The sequence below is a fragment of the Ipomoea nil genome, unplaced genomic scaffold (assembly GCF_001879475.1).
Source record: "Ipomoea nil cultivar Tokyo-kokei standard unplaced genomic scaffold, Asagao_1.1 scaffold3084, whole genome shotgun sequence".
Taxonomy (NCBI): domain Eukaryota; kingdom Viridiplantae; phylum Streptophyta; class Magnoliopsida; order Solanales; family Convolvulaceae; genus Ipomoea; species Ipomoea nil.
The window spans coordinates 944,090-962,895 of NW_017619512.1; the positions used below are offsets into that span (position 1 = coordinate 944,090).

Sequence of the window (18,806 nt, forward strand, 5' to 3'; positions counted from 1 at the left end):
CGGTCGGGGAAGTTGAGCCCATGGACGACGCGACCGCCACCCACATGCTCCACATTTCTCTCCGGGCGGGTTATTTATACCAGGATTTCATTTTACACCCCCGGCCACATATGAAGAGGTCCTCCGAAGGGTCACAGACTATGCCAACACTGGCGAGGCGAACGCCGTTAAACGCTCGCAGGAGGTCGGGTTTTCGTCCCGTAAACCGGCCGGCCGGGCGGAACACCGATCGGGTGATGATCATCCCCGATCCCGCACCAGGCCTGGTGAGTTTACGGGCTTGAACCGATCTGCAGCGGAGGCTATGCAGTACGCCCAGTCCTGTAATCTCATCAAACTCCCCCATCCCGATCCAGATGGTCCCGACACGAGCAAACATTGTGCTTATCATCGGTGTGCAGGGCATGACACTAAGGAGTGTACCCACTTGCGCCAACTGTTGGAAGATATTCTCAGCCGTGGGAAGTTGGACAAGTGTGTGGGAAAGAGAGAAGACACAAAGAAGAATACCGATCGGAGGGATCACCGGCGTTCTCACCATCGTTCCGATCGCTCTGATCGTGATGGGCGCTCCGATCGGTCGGGTCAGGACCGGAGAGACGATCGAGGAGACGATCGTCGAGATGACCGACGGGATCCTGACCCTCCATCTAGCAGCCGACCGGCAGGAAAGCCAACCATCCACGTTATTTTTGGTGGATTGGATTACGCTTCCCGACCGAGGGGTAATTGCCCGGTCGCCATAGTGGATTCCCGGGACACCGGGAAGAGGCAAAAGATGGAACCCATAACCTTCACCCTGGAAGATCAACCTAGCAGCGGTGACCACGGAATGGAGGCACTCGTGGTTACGATTGATGTTAAAGGGACGGATGTCCAGAGGGTTATGATGGACACTGGGAGCAGTGTCAACGTCCTTTACTTGGACGTGTTTGAAAAGCTTGGACTCGACAGGAAGGAGCTAACTCCGGTCGGTGTACCACTGTCGGGATTTACCGGGGCTCTTATTTACCCCGAGGGAAAAATAACGCTCCCCGTAGAGATCGGCACTTCCCCGAAGTCGATCAAGACGGAGCTAGAATTCGTTGTGGTCAACCTCCACTGTGTCCACAACATTATCTTGGGCTGACCCGCAATCATGAAGATTGGTGGGATAATTTCAATGCCTCACCTGTGCATGAAATTCCCCACCCCCAATGGGGTCGGTGTAGTCCGTGGCGATGTCCAATCCGCCCGGAAGTGTTACACACGAGCGGTTAACAGACGTGACTCCGGTTAGTCTTCCCGGGTGAACACGATTGCTAAGGAGGAGTCCAAAGACCGGAAGGAACAACCCGAGCCTTCCGAGGAAATAGAGGAAGTTCCCCTGTCCGAGGACCGACCGGACAGGAAGATCAAGATTGGTCGGGCCCTCACCCCTGAGCTCCGAGCGCAAGTTTTGGCAATACTCCGGGAGTTTGCTGACATCTTTGCATGGGGGCCCGAAGATATGCCCGGGATCGACCGAACGGTCATCTGTCACAAGTTAGCACTCGATCCCGTAGCAAAGTCGGTCGTGCAAAAGACCCGGCACCTTTCTTCCGATCGCCGCGAATTTGTCAGAGAAGAGGTCAAGAAGATGGCAGCGATCGAGCACATCCGGCCGGTAATTTATCCCGAGTGGGTGGCCAACATTGTCCTTGTTCCGAAGCCCCCAGCTTGGAGGATGTGCATTGACTTCACCGACCTCAATATGGCCTGTCCGCTCGACCCGTACCCCTTACCTTGTATCCACCAGATGGTTGACGAGACGGCCGGGGCCGAGTTGATGAGCTTCATGGATGCATTCAAGGGATATCATCAAATAATGATGCATCATGAAGATGAGAGCAAAACAACCTTCGTGACCCCGGACGGGCTGTATTGCTATCGAGGGATACCGTTCGGCCTCCGCAACGCGGGAGCGACCTATCAGAAGATGGTCAATATGCTCTTCGCCGATCTGTTAGGACGAACGATGGAGGCGTACATTGATGACATGCTGGTCAAGAGTCGGGACCGATCCGACCACACTCGGGATCTCCGGGAGTGCTTCCAAATCATGAGGAAGTACCAGTTGCGGTTGAACCCGACCAAGTGCACATTTGCGGTTCAGACCGGGAAGTTCCTCGGCTATATGATGACTAAGAGGGGAATCAAGCCCAACCCGGCCAAAGTTAAAGTGATTCTGGACATGCAACCACCTTCAACCGTTCGGGAAGTTCAGCAATTGACCGGTCGGTTGGCAGCTCTAACCAGTTCCTCTCCAAACTAGCCGAGCGCGCTTTACCTTTCTTCAAGGTATTGCGTAAAGTCAATGGGTTCGTCTGGGACGACGAGTGCCGAGCGGCTTTCGACGAGCTGAAAGACTACCTCATGTCACCAATCGTGCTGTCGAAGCCAGAGCTTGGGGAAGAGCTAGACGTGTACCTCGCCGTGTCTGATCGTGCAGTAAGCGCAATATTGTGCCGAACTGATCCGGAAGGGGTCCAGCGACCAGTGTACTATGTAAGCCATGTGCTACATGGTCTCGAGCTCCGGTACTCCCGGTTAGAGAAGGTCGTCTATGCCTTGTACATTGCCGCGAAGAAGTTGGCTCCCTATTTCCAAGGTCGAGCAATTCGCGTTTTGACCGATCAGCCGATCGGGCCAATCCTCCGAACTGCTTCATCATCCGGTCGCCTAGTCAAGTGGGCGTTAATGCTGACCCAGTACGCGATCGAATACCGACCAAGACCAGCCATCAAAGATCAAGCCCTTGCAGATTTCTTGGTCGAGTGCACCACCCGAGATAACCGACCCCCTGAGGTTGCGGATCCCGAGGCTGAGTGGTGGTCGTTGGCTACTGATGGGTCGAGTAGCAAGAAAGGGGAATGAGGAGGAGTGGTTGTCACGAGCCCGGAGGGATTCAAGGTCTACTTTGCCCTTATGTATCAGTTCCATCCGACCAACAATGAAGCCGAGTACGAAGCCTTTGTTAACGGCTTACAGTGTGCTCGGGACTTGGGGGCTGAATACATTCGAGCTCAAACGGACTCCGCGCTCGTGGTCGGGCAGGTTCTCGGGGATTATGAAGTGAACGGAGAACGACTGCAGTTATACCGAGACCTGGCTATGGAGAAGCTTACCTAGTTCCGGGGGTATACCATTCGACATATACCCCGATTGGATAATGCCGATGCGGACATCTTGTCCAAATTGGCTCAAGACGCCCCGGAACACATGTCAAAGATTGCTCGGATTCTGGTGATCCTGAGGCACAGCATCCACCGTCTACCGGTCAATCCGATCCAACCGGTAGAAGATAATTGGATCACCGATCTGAAGGACTTCCTTGAGCACGGTCGACTACCAGACGACCCTCAGCGTGCTCGGAAGGCAAAGCTTAGGGCCCCAAGGTTCCAAGTTCTGGAAGGTCGTCTCTACAGGCGGTCATATGGAGGCCCTCTTATGCGTTGCTTGACCGCGTTTGAGGCCGATTTGGTCATGAAGGAATTGCACTCGAGCATTTGTTCTTCACATCAAGGAGGCCGATCCTTAGCTCCTCGAATCATGCTCATCGAGTATTATTGGCCGTCCCTCCAGCTAGACTGTGAGATGTTAGCTTGGGAATGTGAGACGTGCCAATTATTTGCCCGGATGCCTGGACGACCGGCTACCTTTTACCAACCGGTCACGACTGCAATTCCCTTCGCTAGGTGGGGGGTGGACATTTTGGGACCCTTCCCTCAACTCTCCGGTCAGAGAAAGTTTGTAATTGTCGCCATTGATTACTTCTCTAAGTGGATAGAAGCCGAGCCATTAGCCACGATCACCTCTCAGCAGTGTGCTCGGTTCCTATGGCGCAATGTCATTTCCCGCTTTGGCGTGCCCGTGTATCTCATCAGCGACAACGGTCGTCAATTCGTGAGCCAATACTTCCAGTAATTCTTGGCCACGATCGGGACGACTCACGTCCGATCGTCGGTGGCTTACCCGCAGGGAAATGGGCAAGTAGAGAATGCCAATCGGACAATTTTGGAAGGTCTTAAAAAGAAGCTACACTCGGCTGGTCGTAGTTGGGCCGATGAGTTACCATATGTTTTGTGGACTTATCGGACGACCCCGAGGGAGGCTACTTTGGAGACCCCTTTCGCCCTTGTCTACGGAGCAGAAACCCGATTCCCGATCGAGGCTTGGATCCCGACCGACCGAGAGCGGACTTACAATACGGAGGAGAATGAACACTCGATGGTTGTGGATCTCGATGGGGTCGAGGAGAAGAGAGAGCTAGCCGCTCGGCGTATGGCCGAGTATCAGAAGAGAGTCAAGAGTTCAAAGGAAGCCCGGGTCAACCCTCGTTATTTTCAGGTGGGAGATTACGTTCTACGACGACGGGAAGCCAGTCAACCTTTGGAAGGTGGAAAGCTAGCTAAGAATTGGGAAGGGCCGTACATCATCAGTGCTGTTGTACGGCCGGGGACATACCGACTGGAGACAACAACCGGTCGGGTAATCGAGGGGACTTGGAATTCCGAGCACCTCGTAATGTTTAGGCATTAGCCTATTTTTTGTAATTTTTGGACGAAGTGGGGGCTCGACCTGCGAGTTAGTCCCGATCGTCGCTTACATTTAAGTTTATTGTTGTAAATATTTATTCAACTGCCTGCGAGCGGGAAGGTTCAAAGTATATACGATCGGTGATTGCTCGACCGTTTGCATACAGCGGCCCGATCGATTTTTTCCTTACCTTCATTAAACGCAGGTTGGATCATCATCAAGTTATCTCGACCGGGCGAGTCCATCGACCGGTCACATGCGCTCCTCTTCGGCAGACATCTGGGTCACGCCACCGATTGGGAAAGCCAGAGCTCCCAGCATAATTCCCCGATCCATCCAACTTCTTTCCACTATCGCACCCACTCGTGCCTCGATGGCACAATAGTGTGGGGGCTGGGATGAAGGAAGTGTTGTAGGTCCGTAGCTCGGGAACACCCCGATCGTGGAGGCTTACCAATTTTCAAAATTCTGTAGGTCCATCGCTCGGGAACATCCCGATCGTGAAGGCTTACTAATTTTCAAAATTTCGATAAGGGCGGGAGATCGGGTAAACCTGATCGGGCAGGCCAGCTCAGCGTCGAAATTCCGGCCAAAAGATACTCGACTAGGCCGTAAGGCCGTGGGGTTGGGTATTAGACCAGTCAGGTCGAATGAGTCGAATGGTGCACGACCGGACCATGTGGCCACAAGGTCGGGCATTGAGTGGGTCGAAAAATGCATGACCGGGCCAAAAGGCTACGAGGTCGAGCATTAGGGGTTCGGCGCATGTATGATTGAAAGTAGAAGTACAAATAAAGGACGAATGGAACAAGTTAAGCAAAAACAAATTATATTCATTAAAAAAGTGCCCGGTACAAACTCGGGACCGGGCTCCGGATCAAGGTCACTTTACAAAAAAGAAGTAAAGCCTACTTCTACTTCTTCACAGGCTCGGCCTCGCCCTTCTTCGAAGGCTCCGCTTCGCTCGGGGTAACTGCGACTCCGCCCGCCTCGGCCGTTTTTTCCTTCGGCTTGAACGTCGGAGGCCCCGGATCGGGTATATCCTGTGGGAGCGTGGTTAGGACTAGCTGAAGATCATCCCCTTCAAGCGCTTGTTCCATGATCTTCTGCGTCCGTTCACGTATCTTCCGTTGGCCGGCTTTGTATGCCCACCGACCGAACGTCCACACCAGCTTTTCCCCGATCTCAGTGCCCCGAACGGACTGAAGAAAACGGCTGCCCGACACATTGTCCCGGAAGAGGAACCGGGCCAATTCGTCCGGGAGCCTTCAGCTCGGCCACCTCCCCCCGACTGCCTGTTGGGCGACCTTCTCCGCGAGATCCCGCTCCGCCTTCGTCTTCTTGAGCTCTGCCTCAAGGTCCCGGATCTCCTGTAATCGCCGGTTGGTGACCTTCTTCAGGGCCTCGGCTTCATTGGCCTGAAGAGCCCGTTGTTGAAGGAACTGGGCCGCTCGGGAGATCTGCAGTACGAAAGACGGTCAGAGTCAGCCCGAATGTAGACACTTGCATAAAAAAGCTTAGGAGAAAGAAACGTGTTTACCTCGGCCAGGTCGTAGCCGATCTTCTCGGCTACCTGGGTCGGGGTCAGCTTCCTCAGGTCTTCCTTGGCCGGCCCGGCGTTGCCGATCCGGGCAAGTATAGACATGTCGTCCTTGTTTCCCCCGATCGAGGGGCTCGGGCTGCGTTGTTCCCGACGGCGTTTCAGGTCGCTACTCCCGGCCACGTCCTTCTCCACCACCTTTTCTTTTCCTTTGTCGACCGCCACCCGGGCGACCAGGACTTCAGACGCATCCACCAAGTAGCCTTCGGGCGTGGTGACGGTCGACGCGCCTATCGGCCGGGCAAGTGGGACCTCCTTCTCCCCGACTGGCTTGGTCTTCGGCTTCTTCTTACCAAGAGAGATCTTGGCCACCGGGGGTAGAGGGGCGTCCTCATCTCCAAAACCCGCCATTTCTGCAAAACAAAAAGAAAAAGGCAATTAGTTCGGGAAGTAAAGTCGTTCGGGGTGTTAGGGTCGGGAGGAATGGTTAGTGTTAAACCTTTACCCATCCGCTTGCCCCGAGCGGGCACCCTTACAATCGTTACGCCCCGAGGCTCGGGCTTATATTTCTCGGGCACGTCATACACTGGCTCGGGCAAGTCGGCCGCCTCGTAGCTCTCGGGCGTCTTGAAGATCTGGTATTCGTAAATCTCTCCGGATATTTTGGTGGCCGCGTCCTTGAGGGCCTGAGTCTCGGCTGGGATAACTTGCTTTCTGAAGCGCTGACTCCAGACCCTCTCGACCGGGAGGATCCACGGCTCGTACTTCATTGAGAACAGCCGGTTCTTCCATCCCCGGTTGTTCCTGGGCAGACCCTCGATTGAGCACATGTCCGCCCGGGACTAGGTCATTAGGTACCCGCCCCCGTACGTGGCCGCCAACACCTTCACTTGGTAGATGAAATTGAAGAGCTCCATGGTGCAGGCCAAGTTGTGTCGACCGCAAATCTGCGGGAAGCACGCGATCATCCGGTGCGCGTTCGGGCAAATCTGCCCGGGCACCACCTGGTAGTAACCCAGAAAGGCGGTGAGGAGGCCCGAGAAGGGGAAAGTGATCGGGGCCATAAGGGTATCGTAATGCATCCCGAGCCACTTTCCCCGATGCCGCTCGATGATGTTCCCGAGCTGCTTGCTGGTGTTGAACTCGACCCGACCGGCGAGAGTTGCGGCCATTTTTGCTGCTTCGCCTTTGGTCAGCTTGCTCATTTGGGTCTCGACGCTCTCGCTGTTGAGGAACTCGAACCCGTCCCCGCCTGGCGCTGCCGGCTCGGCTGGGTCTTCCTCGACTGGCTCCGCATCGTTAGCCCGATTGCCCTCTTGGGGCTCAGCCTGAGGGTAATCCCCAATTACCCTCGTAGGCGTTTCCCGAACGCCTTCAGCCGGGGAATTCCGCCCGCTCGTGGACGTTTCCCCGCTATCTTCGCTCGAGCTCCCCGATGCGCTGGAGCTCGACCCCGATGTCCCAGACGAGCTTGATGACCTTTCTTGCTCGGGGGCTCGCTCGGGGATTTGTTGCGGTCGTTGAACGACCTCCGGAGAATAGGACATGATGTCCACCTCCTCGCTGACCTGCTCGACTTCGTCGTCGTAGTCTGCGACCGAGACATTCTGGCTGTCCGAGTCCGACATCCTTTCTACCTAAAGGTCAGTCGGGATTAGTATAGGGCTTGGGACGTTTGGGTCGAAGTTAGTTTTGTCCTATCGCTATGCAAAGCTTAAAGTAAAAAGCAAAGCAAGGAAGTAGAGAGCTTACTGATCAGGGAGACTTTGAAAAGCTTGAAGTTGATTTGCTCGGTTGATCTACTGAGGTGCTCGCTCGGGACTCTCTGAGTGTGCCGATTGAATCAGAAGATTGGAGAAAGTTCAAATGAAGGCCTCAAGGTCCTATTTATAGGAGAGCGTTTGGGCGGGAAACCAGCCCACTTGCGCGACGTGACCGTTGCTGACTTCGAGGCGACCCTTGCAGTCGCAGAGGCCGGCAGTCTTCGACACGTGGCGAGGGAGGGAATGACAGCTGGCCGGTCAGTTTGGTGGCCGACGGTTGGGCTTCTTCATCCCGTCCCGTTTTTTTCTGGACGGTCAAAAAGGCCCGGGCTGGGGGGGCTCTTGGTAGGGAATACCCCGACCGACATAGCGTTACCCCGACCGGTGTGCCTTCGTCCTTTTCTTCTTGTCTTTGCAGGTAACAGGTCGGGTTTCTTGTGAAGAACCCGGTCGGGATCCGACCGGGAGTTACCCGAGCGGCAGTGTCGATCACCGAGCGGTAGCCCTTTAGCGTGAGAGCTGACGAGTGACATGTGGCGGCTCCACGCGTTGACAGGCAGGGCACCCGGGGAGGCGACACGTGGTTGCTACGTGGGAAGCATGCTGAACGACCAGATTTGTGTCTCCGGCTCCGCGGCTATAAATACCCGCGATAGCGACAGTGTGAGGGACTTTTGGATGATCGATAGGTTGTTATTAGAGAATCCCGACCGCAGTCAGTCGGAACTCAGAGCAACCAAGTAGATTGTACTTAAGGCCTTCACTGTGATCAATAAGAGTTGTTTATTTGCTTTAATTGGTCGCATATTTATTTAATTACCGCTCTACGTGGCAATTAACGCTATCACCTCTGTTTGTTGATTAAATACCAAGAGCCCATGAATTAGGGAATCAATTCAATAATTAGGTTGACTACATACTTAATGAAGATTGTTTCTCCGCATTATGGGGAGATAATAGGCTAACTTTTTGGAATGTCAAGAAATTTCATAGAATGAAAACATCTTCATTATTTAAATCCATGTACTAGCTAGACTGAACTAGAAGTTCAAAAGATAATCTACTTGTGACTTTAGCAAATAATTTTCCAAACATATCTATTGATCATAATGATCATAAAAGAGTGACTAGGTCTCATATACCTTCCCTAACTTGGACCAAATATATCTACCGATACTCATTGACATTAGAAGTGCAGGAGATCTATCGGTGAAAGAGATAAGAATCATAATCTAGATCTAGTAAAGAAACTTTGCCACTTTTGAAATAATTTGAATAATTATATCTTGGAGACGTTCATCCAAATGACGAAAAACCTAGTAAATTTATAGGTGCCCCAAACAAACGTAATACTAGGGATGAGGAACGACCAGATCAAAATATCTTTGGGAAATGTCTAGAATCTTGTTGTTTTAGAAATTGCCATTACTTTTACAAATATGGGAGACATTTATAAAAAGGTTATAGTTGTCAACAACACAATTGCCATTACAAATTCCTCGTTATATGATAGTCTGGATCCAGAGTTAGGCACCGGAAGTGTCATGACTATTTAACGTATAAAGGAGAAATTAAGGCATAGCTCGACTCGCTAAAATGAATAATTCTCTTTATAACAATACACCGTTGAGCATTAACCCTGAAGTTTACAAATGGGTGTGTGCATGAAAGAGAAATTAAGAATAACGAGGTGATAGAATATGAAGCGAGTTTGTTGTCTATGGGTTCATGCAGAGACCCTTGATTGATTTTGAATCAAATATACTCTCTCACGGTAAATGGCTTTAAGTTTGGCTACATAATATCATTGGCAGAATTTTTTTTTTTTAGATATTTAGCTAATATTAAATTCAAAAGTTCCCGAAGTATATTATGTTCTCGAAATGAGAAAAATGAAAATGGCAACATGTATATTATTAATTTACAAATTAAAGATCTCTATATGACTTGAAATGTAAATAATTAACTAAGTGTTTTTCCACTTGAAGAAGGAATATATAGATAATATGTGTCATTATGTGCTCATTAAGGAGTTGCTAATCGAGTTATTTATCTATTATCTTAATCCATATAAATTGCATAAAGATTATTGAAATACATAAAGAGCTTAATGAAATTAGCCCATTCCCATTGTTAGGAACAAGTGTTTTTAGATTTTGATGATACCAAACTGTCTTAGAATGTAGACCCTTATTTTTCATTTATTAGATAAGTCTCGTATGACATAGGCATGAGATGTTAAACCATGCACGAGACTAGTAGAATAGGTCTACATGAAGATTCGAAGATGATCGAAAGATGCTTCCAGACGAAAGATGGTTTAAAGCAAGTCTCGGAAGGACGGCTTCTACAAAAGGAACCTTCGTCTAAGAAGAAAGGACGAAAGACGAGGACAATCTTTCGTCTCTCAATCCTAAGTGAAAAAGTCAAGGACAGACTTGTAGATAGACAACATTCAAGGAAACAACGAGAATGTTATCTATCACTCAGATGGGCAAATCATTCGGACAAAAAGTGTCCTAGGAATGATTTTCACTAAAGATAAGGAGCATTAAAAGGCTTGTACTATCTTGTCAGAGATCAAGGACAAAAGCCATAATGCTTTTGGCTCCAACGGCTATACAGTACAAGTGCATTAAATGTGTTTTGCCCACTGAGTAATACACACTGGTTTTTAGGTTTGAAATTTTCATCTCCCTCCAACAGATGGATTTTTCGACCTATAAATACCTCTCTTCACCATTGAAGAAGGCGCTGGTTAACTTACTCTTGCGATCCTAAGAAAAGCTCTTCAAAGTAGTTCTATCTTCTCAGCTTTTCATAACTAGTGTTTGTTGTGAAGTTTTTCAAAGGCACATCCATCCTCATACTTCACAACTTGAAGCATTCTTGTACTTTTCTCAAGTGAAGATCAATCCAGACGTCAAGACAAGCTTCAACCTGTTGGAGAACCATCAGATTACTCTTCCAACATCTCAGCTTAGGATGAAGTTGATAGAGGCGAAGTAAACTCTAGGAGTTGAAAAACCTTTCAAGTGGTTGTCCGGCTTAGTGATCAAAGAAACCAGCTTGAAGTAATTTGTACTAGGGGTGATAGTGCAAACCCTTTCACGAGTTGTGAAAGAAGAGTGGAGTAGGCACAGTTGGCCGAACCATTATAAAAATCTCTCTGTCCATCTCTCTTTACTTATCGCTTTTACTTTCGTGTTTTGCATATCACACAACATCGACCAAACGCTAAAACTTTACTAACACGAAAGCGTGCAAAGAAAATTTAAGATAAGATACTATTTCCGTTGCGTATATCTCCGAAAGGAGTTTATTAGAAAAGAATCGATTAGAGTCTATTCACCCCCCCCCCCCCTCTAGACTCTCTCTGACCCTACCGGGACCAACAAGTGGTATCAGAGCGGTTACCTTGTACGGTAAACGTTTTGCGTTACTGCCTGGTAGATCCCTTTTGCAAAACTTGCATAAGTAAAATTGTTGTTTTTCTTCTTTGCACAAGTTTTCTTAGAGCATCTCCAATGGGGCATCAAATCTTCAAAGTTTAACCCCATATCGCCATTTTTGCAAGTCCAATGTGAGTCTCTGCAAAACTCCATAACGCCAAAAGGTTTGGCGTTAATGAATAGTGTTGCGCCAAATTTGGCGCAGCACTCTTCATTCACGGCAAATGGAAAAGGGTAGAAAATGGACCATTTTGCCACTGTTTCTTTTTCTAATTACAATTGTATCATTTATTTGTTTCATATGTAATTTTTTATTTTATTAAATACTTATATTTAAAGTTTGTATAATTAAATAAAATTTATACCATTTTAAAGATCTCATTGAGATGATCGAAACAAGACTAATATTGAATATATATTAATTAAAATTTCAAATACATCAAACATAGTACATAATAAAAGTTAAAATGCATGCCACATATGTAATTTGATGTACTAGATGTTGTATGCTATATTATTATTGTGGAATAAATTAAATTTTTAAAAATATTGTTAAATTCGATTTTTTAAAATAATTAATGTTATAAAAAATTAATGTTAATAAAAATTATTATTTACATCACAAGATATATTAAACTAATTAAATTCGAACTAATAATTGAAAAATCAAATTATTTTAGTGTGAAAATTTGGTGTTTTGGTCTAAATGGGTTGGAGATAAATAAAATTTAGTGTGAGAATATATACTGAGAATATTCCTTCTGATGTGACATTTGCTGAAAAAATTTGGTGTTTTGGAGATAAATAGGTTGGAGATGCTCTTAAAGAAAAATGGAAAGAGAACATTCTAACCGCTCTAGGCCTCTTGCCTTTAATCTCTCAAAGTTTGATGACTGGAAAGTAAGAACGCAGGCACATCTTTCGGCTATTCATGATGAGATGTGGGACATGATAAGCGAAGGTCCTATCATCGTTATGATGGTAAACACTCAGGCAGCTGCACAAGGAGTAGATGCAGAAGCCATGATACTTAAGCCGAAGTCTCAACTCACCTCAGATGAGAAGAATCGGGCAAACCTCGACAATGTTACACAAGACATTCTCTATAAGTCTCTAGATGACTCGCTGTTCTCGAGAGTACGAAAATGCACCACAGCAAATCAAATTTGGAATACTCTCATGAGTTTAGGCGAAGGAGACGAACAGGAGAAAGATAACAAGCTCACCGTGGCTATGAAAAAGTTTGAGGACTTCAAAATGTTGCCAAATGAAGCCATCACCGATATAGAGCTCAGATTCACAAAGCACATGGGTGATCTCTCGGATTTTGGAAAAGAGCCAACTGAAAAGGAGATGAACTTAAAAATTCTTTGAGGGCTTCCAAAATCTTGGGATATGAAAGTGACAACCATGAGAGATCACAGAGACATTAAGATAACCAGCACGAGTAAAATCTTCAGCGATCTCAAGGCATATGAGTTCGAACATGAGCCAAGGGAATCTGAAGAACCCGAAACAAGAAACATAGGCCTGGTGGCCAATCAACAAGCATCAACATCAAACAGGTCGAATTCTAACTCTTGTGAATTCTTATCTGACGAACAATATGCTTTGTTTGTACGTAAAATGAAAAGGTTCATGAGGAAGAATAACTTCCAAGACTTTCAAAGACCATCCAACCGAAGGCAATACGAAAGATCTCCTCAATCGTCAAAACAAGAGACAACAGATTCGCCGATGCTATGCTATAATGGCTAAAATCTAGGACATTTCAAGGCGAATTGTCCTCATCCGATAGTCAGCAAGCATCAGGATCAAAATGCAAACAAAAGCTCACCCAAAGAAACAGACGAATCCAGCAAGGGAAATGACAAACCAGAATCATCAACCTCTAGACACGAGAGAAGAAGAAAGGCAATGGTGGTCAATGAGCCAGCTGAAGAAGCTCAACCCGAATCAAGCACATCAAGCTCAAGCACAGAGAGTGATAGTTCAGAAGAAGAAAAAGGCCCTTTATGCTTATTCAGTCAAGAAGAATGAACAAATGACCTATGCCTAGTAGCTGATGATTACGAGGTAAACTCTCAAACCACCTCCTCAAATCAAATAGAATATAGTTCAGATGGTGAAAGAAATCCAAATGAAACTATCTTGAGATGATGATAAATCAAAAACACATACTCTAAATTAAAGGAAGATAACTCTCGACTATTTATCACTTACGATGAGCTAAGGCGAGTTAGAATTGATAACATTAAGCTAACCATTGCAAAAGATCAGCTCAAAAAGCAAGTTCCTCTTCTTAAAGAGCAGTGTACAGATAGAGAGTTGCAGGAGCAACAATTGCGTGAGGTTCTTGATTCGTTTAAAAGTTCATCCAACTTAATGGATCGATTAGTGAATGGATCAAAACCGCCTGGGGAAAGAACCGGAATTGGTTATGACCACAGCTCCCCTTCACATGTCTTATTGAACAAACCCACAAATGTTTACTCTCGTGAAACTTTTAAGTTTGCGTTTGTTCATGGCCCTACCCAAATGTCTGAGCTAATGATTGAGATTAACAATCGTGATCAACCACAATCAACAAGCCAACCGAAAGGAAAGGCTATACAACGAAATGTGGAACCCCGAAATGGGAATTACTTGAAAGGCAATCCTAGGCATAATACTAATGTCAAAAGGAATGGAGCAAAAGGTAATAGATCTAATCTATACCATCAAAAAGGTCAGCCTACAAGGAATAACCAAACAAGGGCAAAACCAAATGTTAATCAGAGGCAAAATCGTTCTAAGTACCCACAAAAGGATCCTCTACGAGGAAATCCGAAATGAGAACGAAACAGACATGCCAAGAAGTCACTTAGAAGACCAATGACAGGCAACAGATGGAGTGGACCATCCGAAGAGGATTGGCTTATTTATCCCGAACCCTTGTCAAAAGCGCAATTTGAGAAGATACATCTGCATAAACAAACCAATTATTCTAAGCAGTATCGCAATCCACCTGATGACTATTTCCAAAGCCGATACAAAGCAAATTTTTTTGCTAAAATCTATTATGATTATCAAGTCTTTAATGATAAAAAGGACCAAGGATGAGTCGTGTTAACTCTAGGTTCGTATGGATCCCAAAATTGACAACTAACCCTCAAGGACCCGAAACCGAAGGGGTACCTAAAGTTACATAACTTTTGATTTCAGGAAAAACAGGTCATATGGTATGTCGATAGTGGATGCTCAAGACATATGACCGGAGATAAATCAAACTTAAGCAACTATAAAGAAATTGATATTCCAAAGGTTATATTTGGAGGTGAATCAAGTGGGAAGACGAAAGGTGTTGGAGATATCATCGGAAATGGAATAACCATTAAAGGAGTTTCACATGTTGAAGGACTCAAGTTCAACTTACTAAGTACAATTCAATTCTGTGACAAAGGCTGCAAAGTAGAATTCTCCAAAGACAAATGCAAAGTCATCAGCACTGAAGATGGTGACATCGTTCTCACAGCAAAATGAAAGAAAAACAAGTACGTAGTCGTTTGGAAACTTTCTAAAGCTAATGTTTGTCTTGTTGCTACTAGTAATGCAGAATTAAGCCTAGACTGGCACAACAAGATGAGTCATCTAAATCTCAAAACCATCAACAAACTATCAAAGAAAGATCTTGTGGAAGGCTTGCCGAAAGTAAGCTATGTTAAGGATAGAATTTGCGACGCATGTTAGAAAGAAAAGAAAATCAAGACATCTTTCAAGTCAAAAGCATCAGACATTAACTCTCGTCCTTTAAGTGTACTACATATGGATCTATTTGGCCCAGTTGATCCTGCAAGTCTGAGTGGACGAAAGTACTCCCTCGTCATTGTAGACGATCACTCAAGATATACCTGGACGCACTTCCTAAGAAAGAATAATGAGACTGAGAAAGTCTTACCAGACTTGCTAAGGCAATTACAAACCGAAAAGGGTCTCAACATAATAAGAATCAGGTCAGATCAGGGGACAGAATTTGTAAACAAAGTCATCAAAGTCATCAGGGGGCTGCACAAACTCCTCAGCAGAATGGGGTAGCTGAAAGAAGAAATACAACTTTGAAGGAAGCCTCACGAACAATGATAGCACATTCAGGACTTCCCAAACGCTTCTGGGCCAAAGCCATCAATATCGCATGCTACACTCAAAATCGATCTCTCATCAACAAAGCTCACAACAATACCCCATATGAATTATGAAAAGGTAAGAAACCTGTTGTTAGTTATTTTCACATCTTTGGATGCAGGTGCTTTATTCACAATAACGAGAAGAATCATTTGAGAGCATTTGATGAAAGAGCGAATGAAGGAATATTTATGGGATACTCTTCAACTAGTAAAGCATTCAAAATTCTAAACAAAAGGACCATGGTTATTGAAGAATCTATCCATGTCAAGTTTGACGAAAATATTCAAAAGGCTGCACAAGAAGTTATATCAATAAAAAATATAAGCATGCAAGCTGAACCAAGTCAAATAGAAGAAGAAGATTCGGATCATGAAGATGATTACACCAAATATCGAGGAGGTAAATTTAATGAACCTGAAGTACAGGTTGAGACAGAAGTCACAAATGAAGAAGGTTTATCTACATCACAACCACAAACCAAACCAATGATATGTGTTGAATTGCCGTGTATACCCGAGATGAACACTCAAGATCAAACTACATCTTTCGAACCGGATCTATGGTGGTTAAGAGATCATCCACCGGACCAAGTAATTGGCAACATTCAAGAAGGAGTAAGGACTCGTGTTTCAATACACGAAAGTATGATGGCATGTTTCCTATCTCAAATGGAACCAAAAACCATTGATGATGTTATGAATGATCTAGACTGGGTTACAGCTATGCAAGAAGAACTTCATCAATTTGAACGAAATAACGTCTGGGAGCTTGTTCCAAGGCCCTTTCATCAAAATGTTATTGGAACCAAATGGGTCTTCAGAAATAAAATGAGTGAAGAAGGAATAATTGTTAGGAACAAGGCTCGATTGTTAACTAAAGGATATTGTCAAGAAGAAGGCATACGTTTTGATGAAACATTTGCCCCAGTTGCAAGACTGGAAGCCATTAGAATATTCTTAGCCTATGCTGCCCATATAGACTTCAAAGTATTTCAAATGGACGTAAAAAGTGCGTTCCTAAATGGTCTTCTCGAAGAAGAAGTTTATGTAGAACAACCTCCGGGATTCGTGTCAGATTTAGAAGGAGATAATGTATATCAACTAAAGAAGGCTTTATATGGTCTAAAACAAGCACCACGAGCATGGTATGACACTTTGTCATACTTCCTTATCAATTATGGATTTACAAAAGGGGTGGTTGATAAAACCCTCTTTCGTATTAAAGATGGAGATCATATTCTGCTTGTTCAAATTTATGTTGATGACATTATCTTCGGGTGTACAAACCCAATATTATGTGAAAAATTTTCAAAGCTCATGCAAGGAAAATTTGAAATGAGCATGATGGGAGAGTTGAACTACTTTCCTAGACTACAAGTGAAACAATGTCCTGGTGGAATTTTTATTAATCAGGCAAAGTATACGAAAGATCTTATTCGTAAATTTGGAATTGATGGAAAGACGTCCGTCAAAATCCAATGAACACATCTTTACGCATGGAAATTGACAATGAAGGAAAAGATGTGGATCAAACGAAATATAGAGGGATTATTGGATCTCTCTTATACCTCACAACGAGCAGACCTGATATTTCTTTCGTTGTTGGGGTATGTGCACGATTTCAGGCTAAATCTAAAGAAAGCCATCTAAGAGCAGCTAAGAAGATCCGAAGATATCTTAAGAGAACCCAAAGCATTGGTCTTTCGTACCCTAAAGGATGATCTTTCGATCTAATTGGCTATGTAGATGCTGATTTTGCTGGCTATAAAATTGATCGAAAGAGTACCTCTGGAATCTGCCAGATCCTAGGGGGAAGACTCGTGTCATGGTTCAGCAAGAAAACAAAACTCTATAGCTACTAGTACTGCTGAAGCTAAGTACATAGCAGCTGGAAGTTGTTGTGCACAAATTCTATGGATGATGCAACAACTCAAGGATTATATGGTATAGTGGCATGAGAAGTGCGAATTAATTGTGACAATACTAGTGCCATTGCCACAACCCATAATCCCGTTCTACACTCTCGAACTAAGCACATCGATATCAAATATCACTTTATTCGAGATCATGTTGAGAAGAAGGATATTCTGCTTGAATATATAAGTACTAATGATCAATTGGCAGATATCCTTACCAAACATTTATATGAGAATAGATTCTCATCTCTAAGACACGAGATTGGAATGATTGAAATGACGTGATCAAAAGATTCCTGAGGATATCAAATAAAGATATCTTGTATAAATCTTCACGCAAGATAACACCTTTTCTCACTATAAAAGGACATCCTTTATCACTATAAAAGGCTCACACCAGCTCCTTATAGAATTCTAATGTGCTTTTAAAATCTTTGTTGCAGGTATGAGTCAAAGGAAAGGAAAGGAGAAAATGAGTGAAGAATCAGAGAAACGTGCTGCTCGAAGAGAACTATGGAAGTTTATTTTGCCTTAATTGTTGCGAAACTTTATTTGTTTCGTAACCAATCTCTTGCCATAATCTCTAAATTTCAGCGTATGGGACCAACAAGGATTCACCAAGACTGTTTGCCTTACTGGTAAACAGTAAATATCGGAACATGCGTTATTAGTCAAAGTTGAAATAAATACACTGCTGACTAACGCAAACTCATTGAATGGTCATCCAATTCCCACAAAATTCAAGATTCGTGATTATCAAATCCCGGCTATAAAAGGACGTGAGTTATGATTATGGAATTCACTCACAAACAGAGAAAGATCAACCATGGCTCCTCGTAAACCCGTTACACGAGCACAAACCCAAAGGCAAAAGGAAACTGCTCGAAAAATCTGAAAAGAGCAAGGGGATCTTTATCCTAGGAACAGCCTCAGAGCACCGGTAACATCCCTAATTTTTAAAACTTTTAAAGCTTATGAAATAAAGGCAAATCTATTAGAAATTCCCAAACAGGGAATGAACTAAACATAATAGTCGGGGTGCTATGCCACATTTGAGCTGGAGAGCTCAGATGCACAGGCTAAACTATCCAAACATAAGAAATCCTCAAATCAATATTCGATACACGAGGCACGCAGGCTGATAATTGAACTAATCTATTTACATCCAGGCTCTGACTAGCGCGCGCCAAAGCTAAGGCTCATTACCTAAAAAACATTCGGTATAACAACCGTCAGCGAATGATGCTGGTAACCCACTCCAACGCGTTAAGTACAATATACGTAGATATAAGAAACTCATTTTGAAACTGGAATACATATATATTTAAGAAATTCTAATTTAAATCTGAGAACAGACTCAATCAAGCAGCAGCAGATACATTCAATACAATTAGACTCTACCATAAAGATTCTAG

At 45.0% G+C, this 18,806-nt stretch overlaps 1 protein-coding gene across 1 annotated transcript; it reads left to right on the forward strand.

Annotated features, from left to right (window-relative positions):
* Positions 1-12,143: 12,143 nt before the first annotated feature.
* On the forward strand, positions 12,144-12,686 carry LOC109166021. Its single transcript, XM_019314905.1, has one exon. The coding sequence runs from the start codon at positions 12,144-12,146 to the stop codon at positions 12,684-12,686; it is 543 nt and encodes a 180-aa protein (XP_019170450.1).
* The last annotated feature ends 6,120 nt before the right edge of the window (positions 12,687-18,806 follow it).

Coding starts and splice junctions, on each gene's coding strand:
- LOC109166021 (XM_019314905.1), top strand. CDS start 12,144: ATGGAAAGAGAACATTCTAACCGCTCTAGGCCTCTTGCCTTTAATCTC.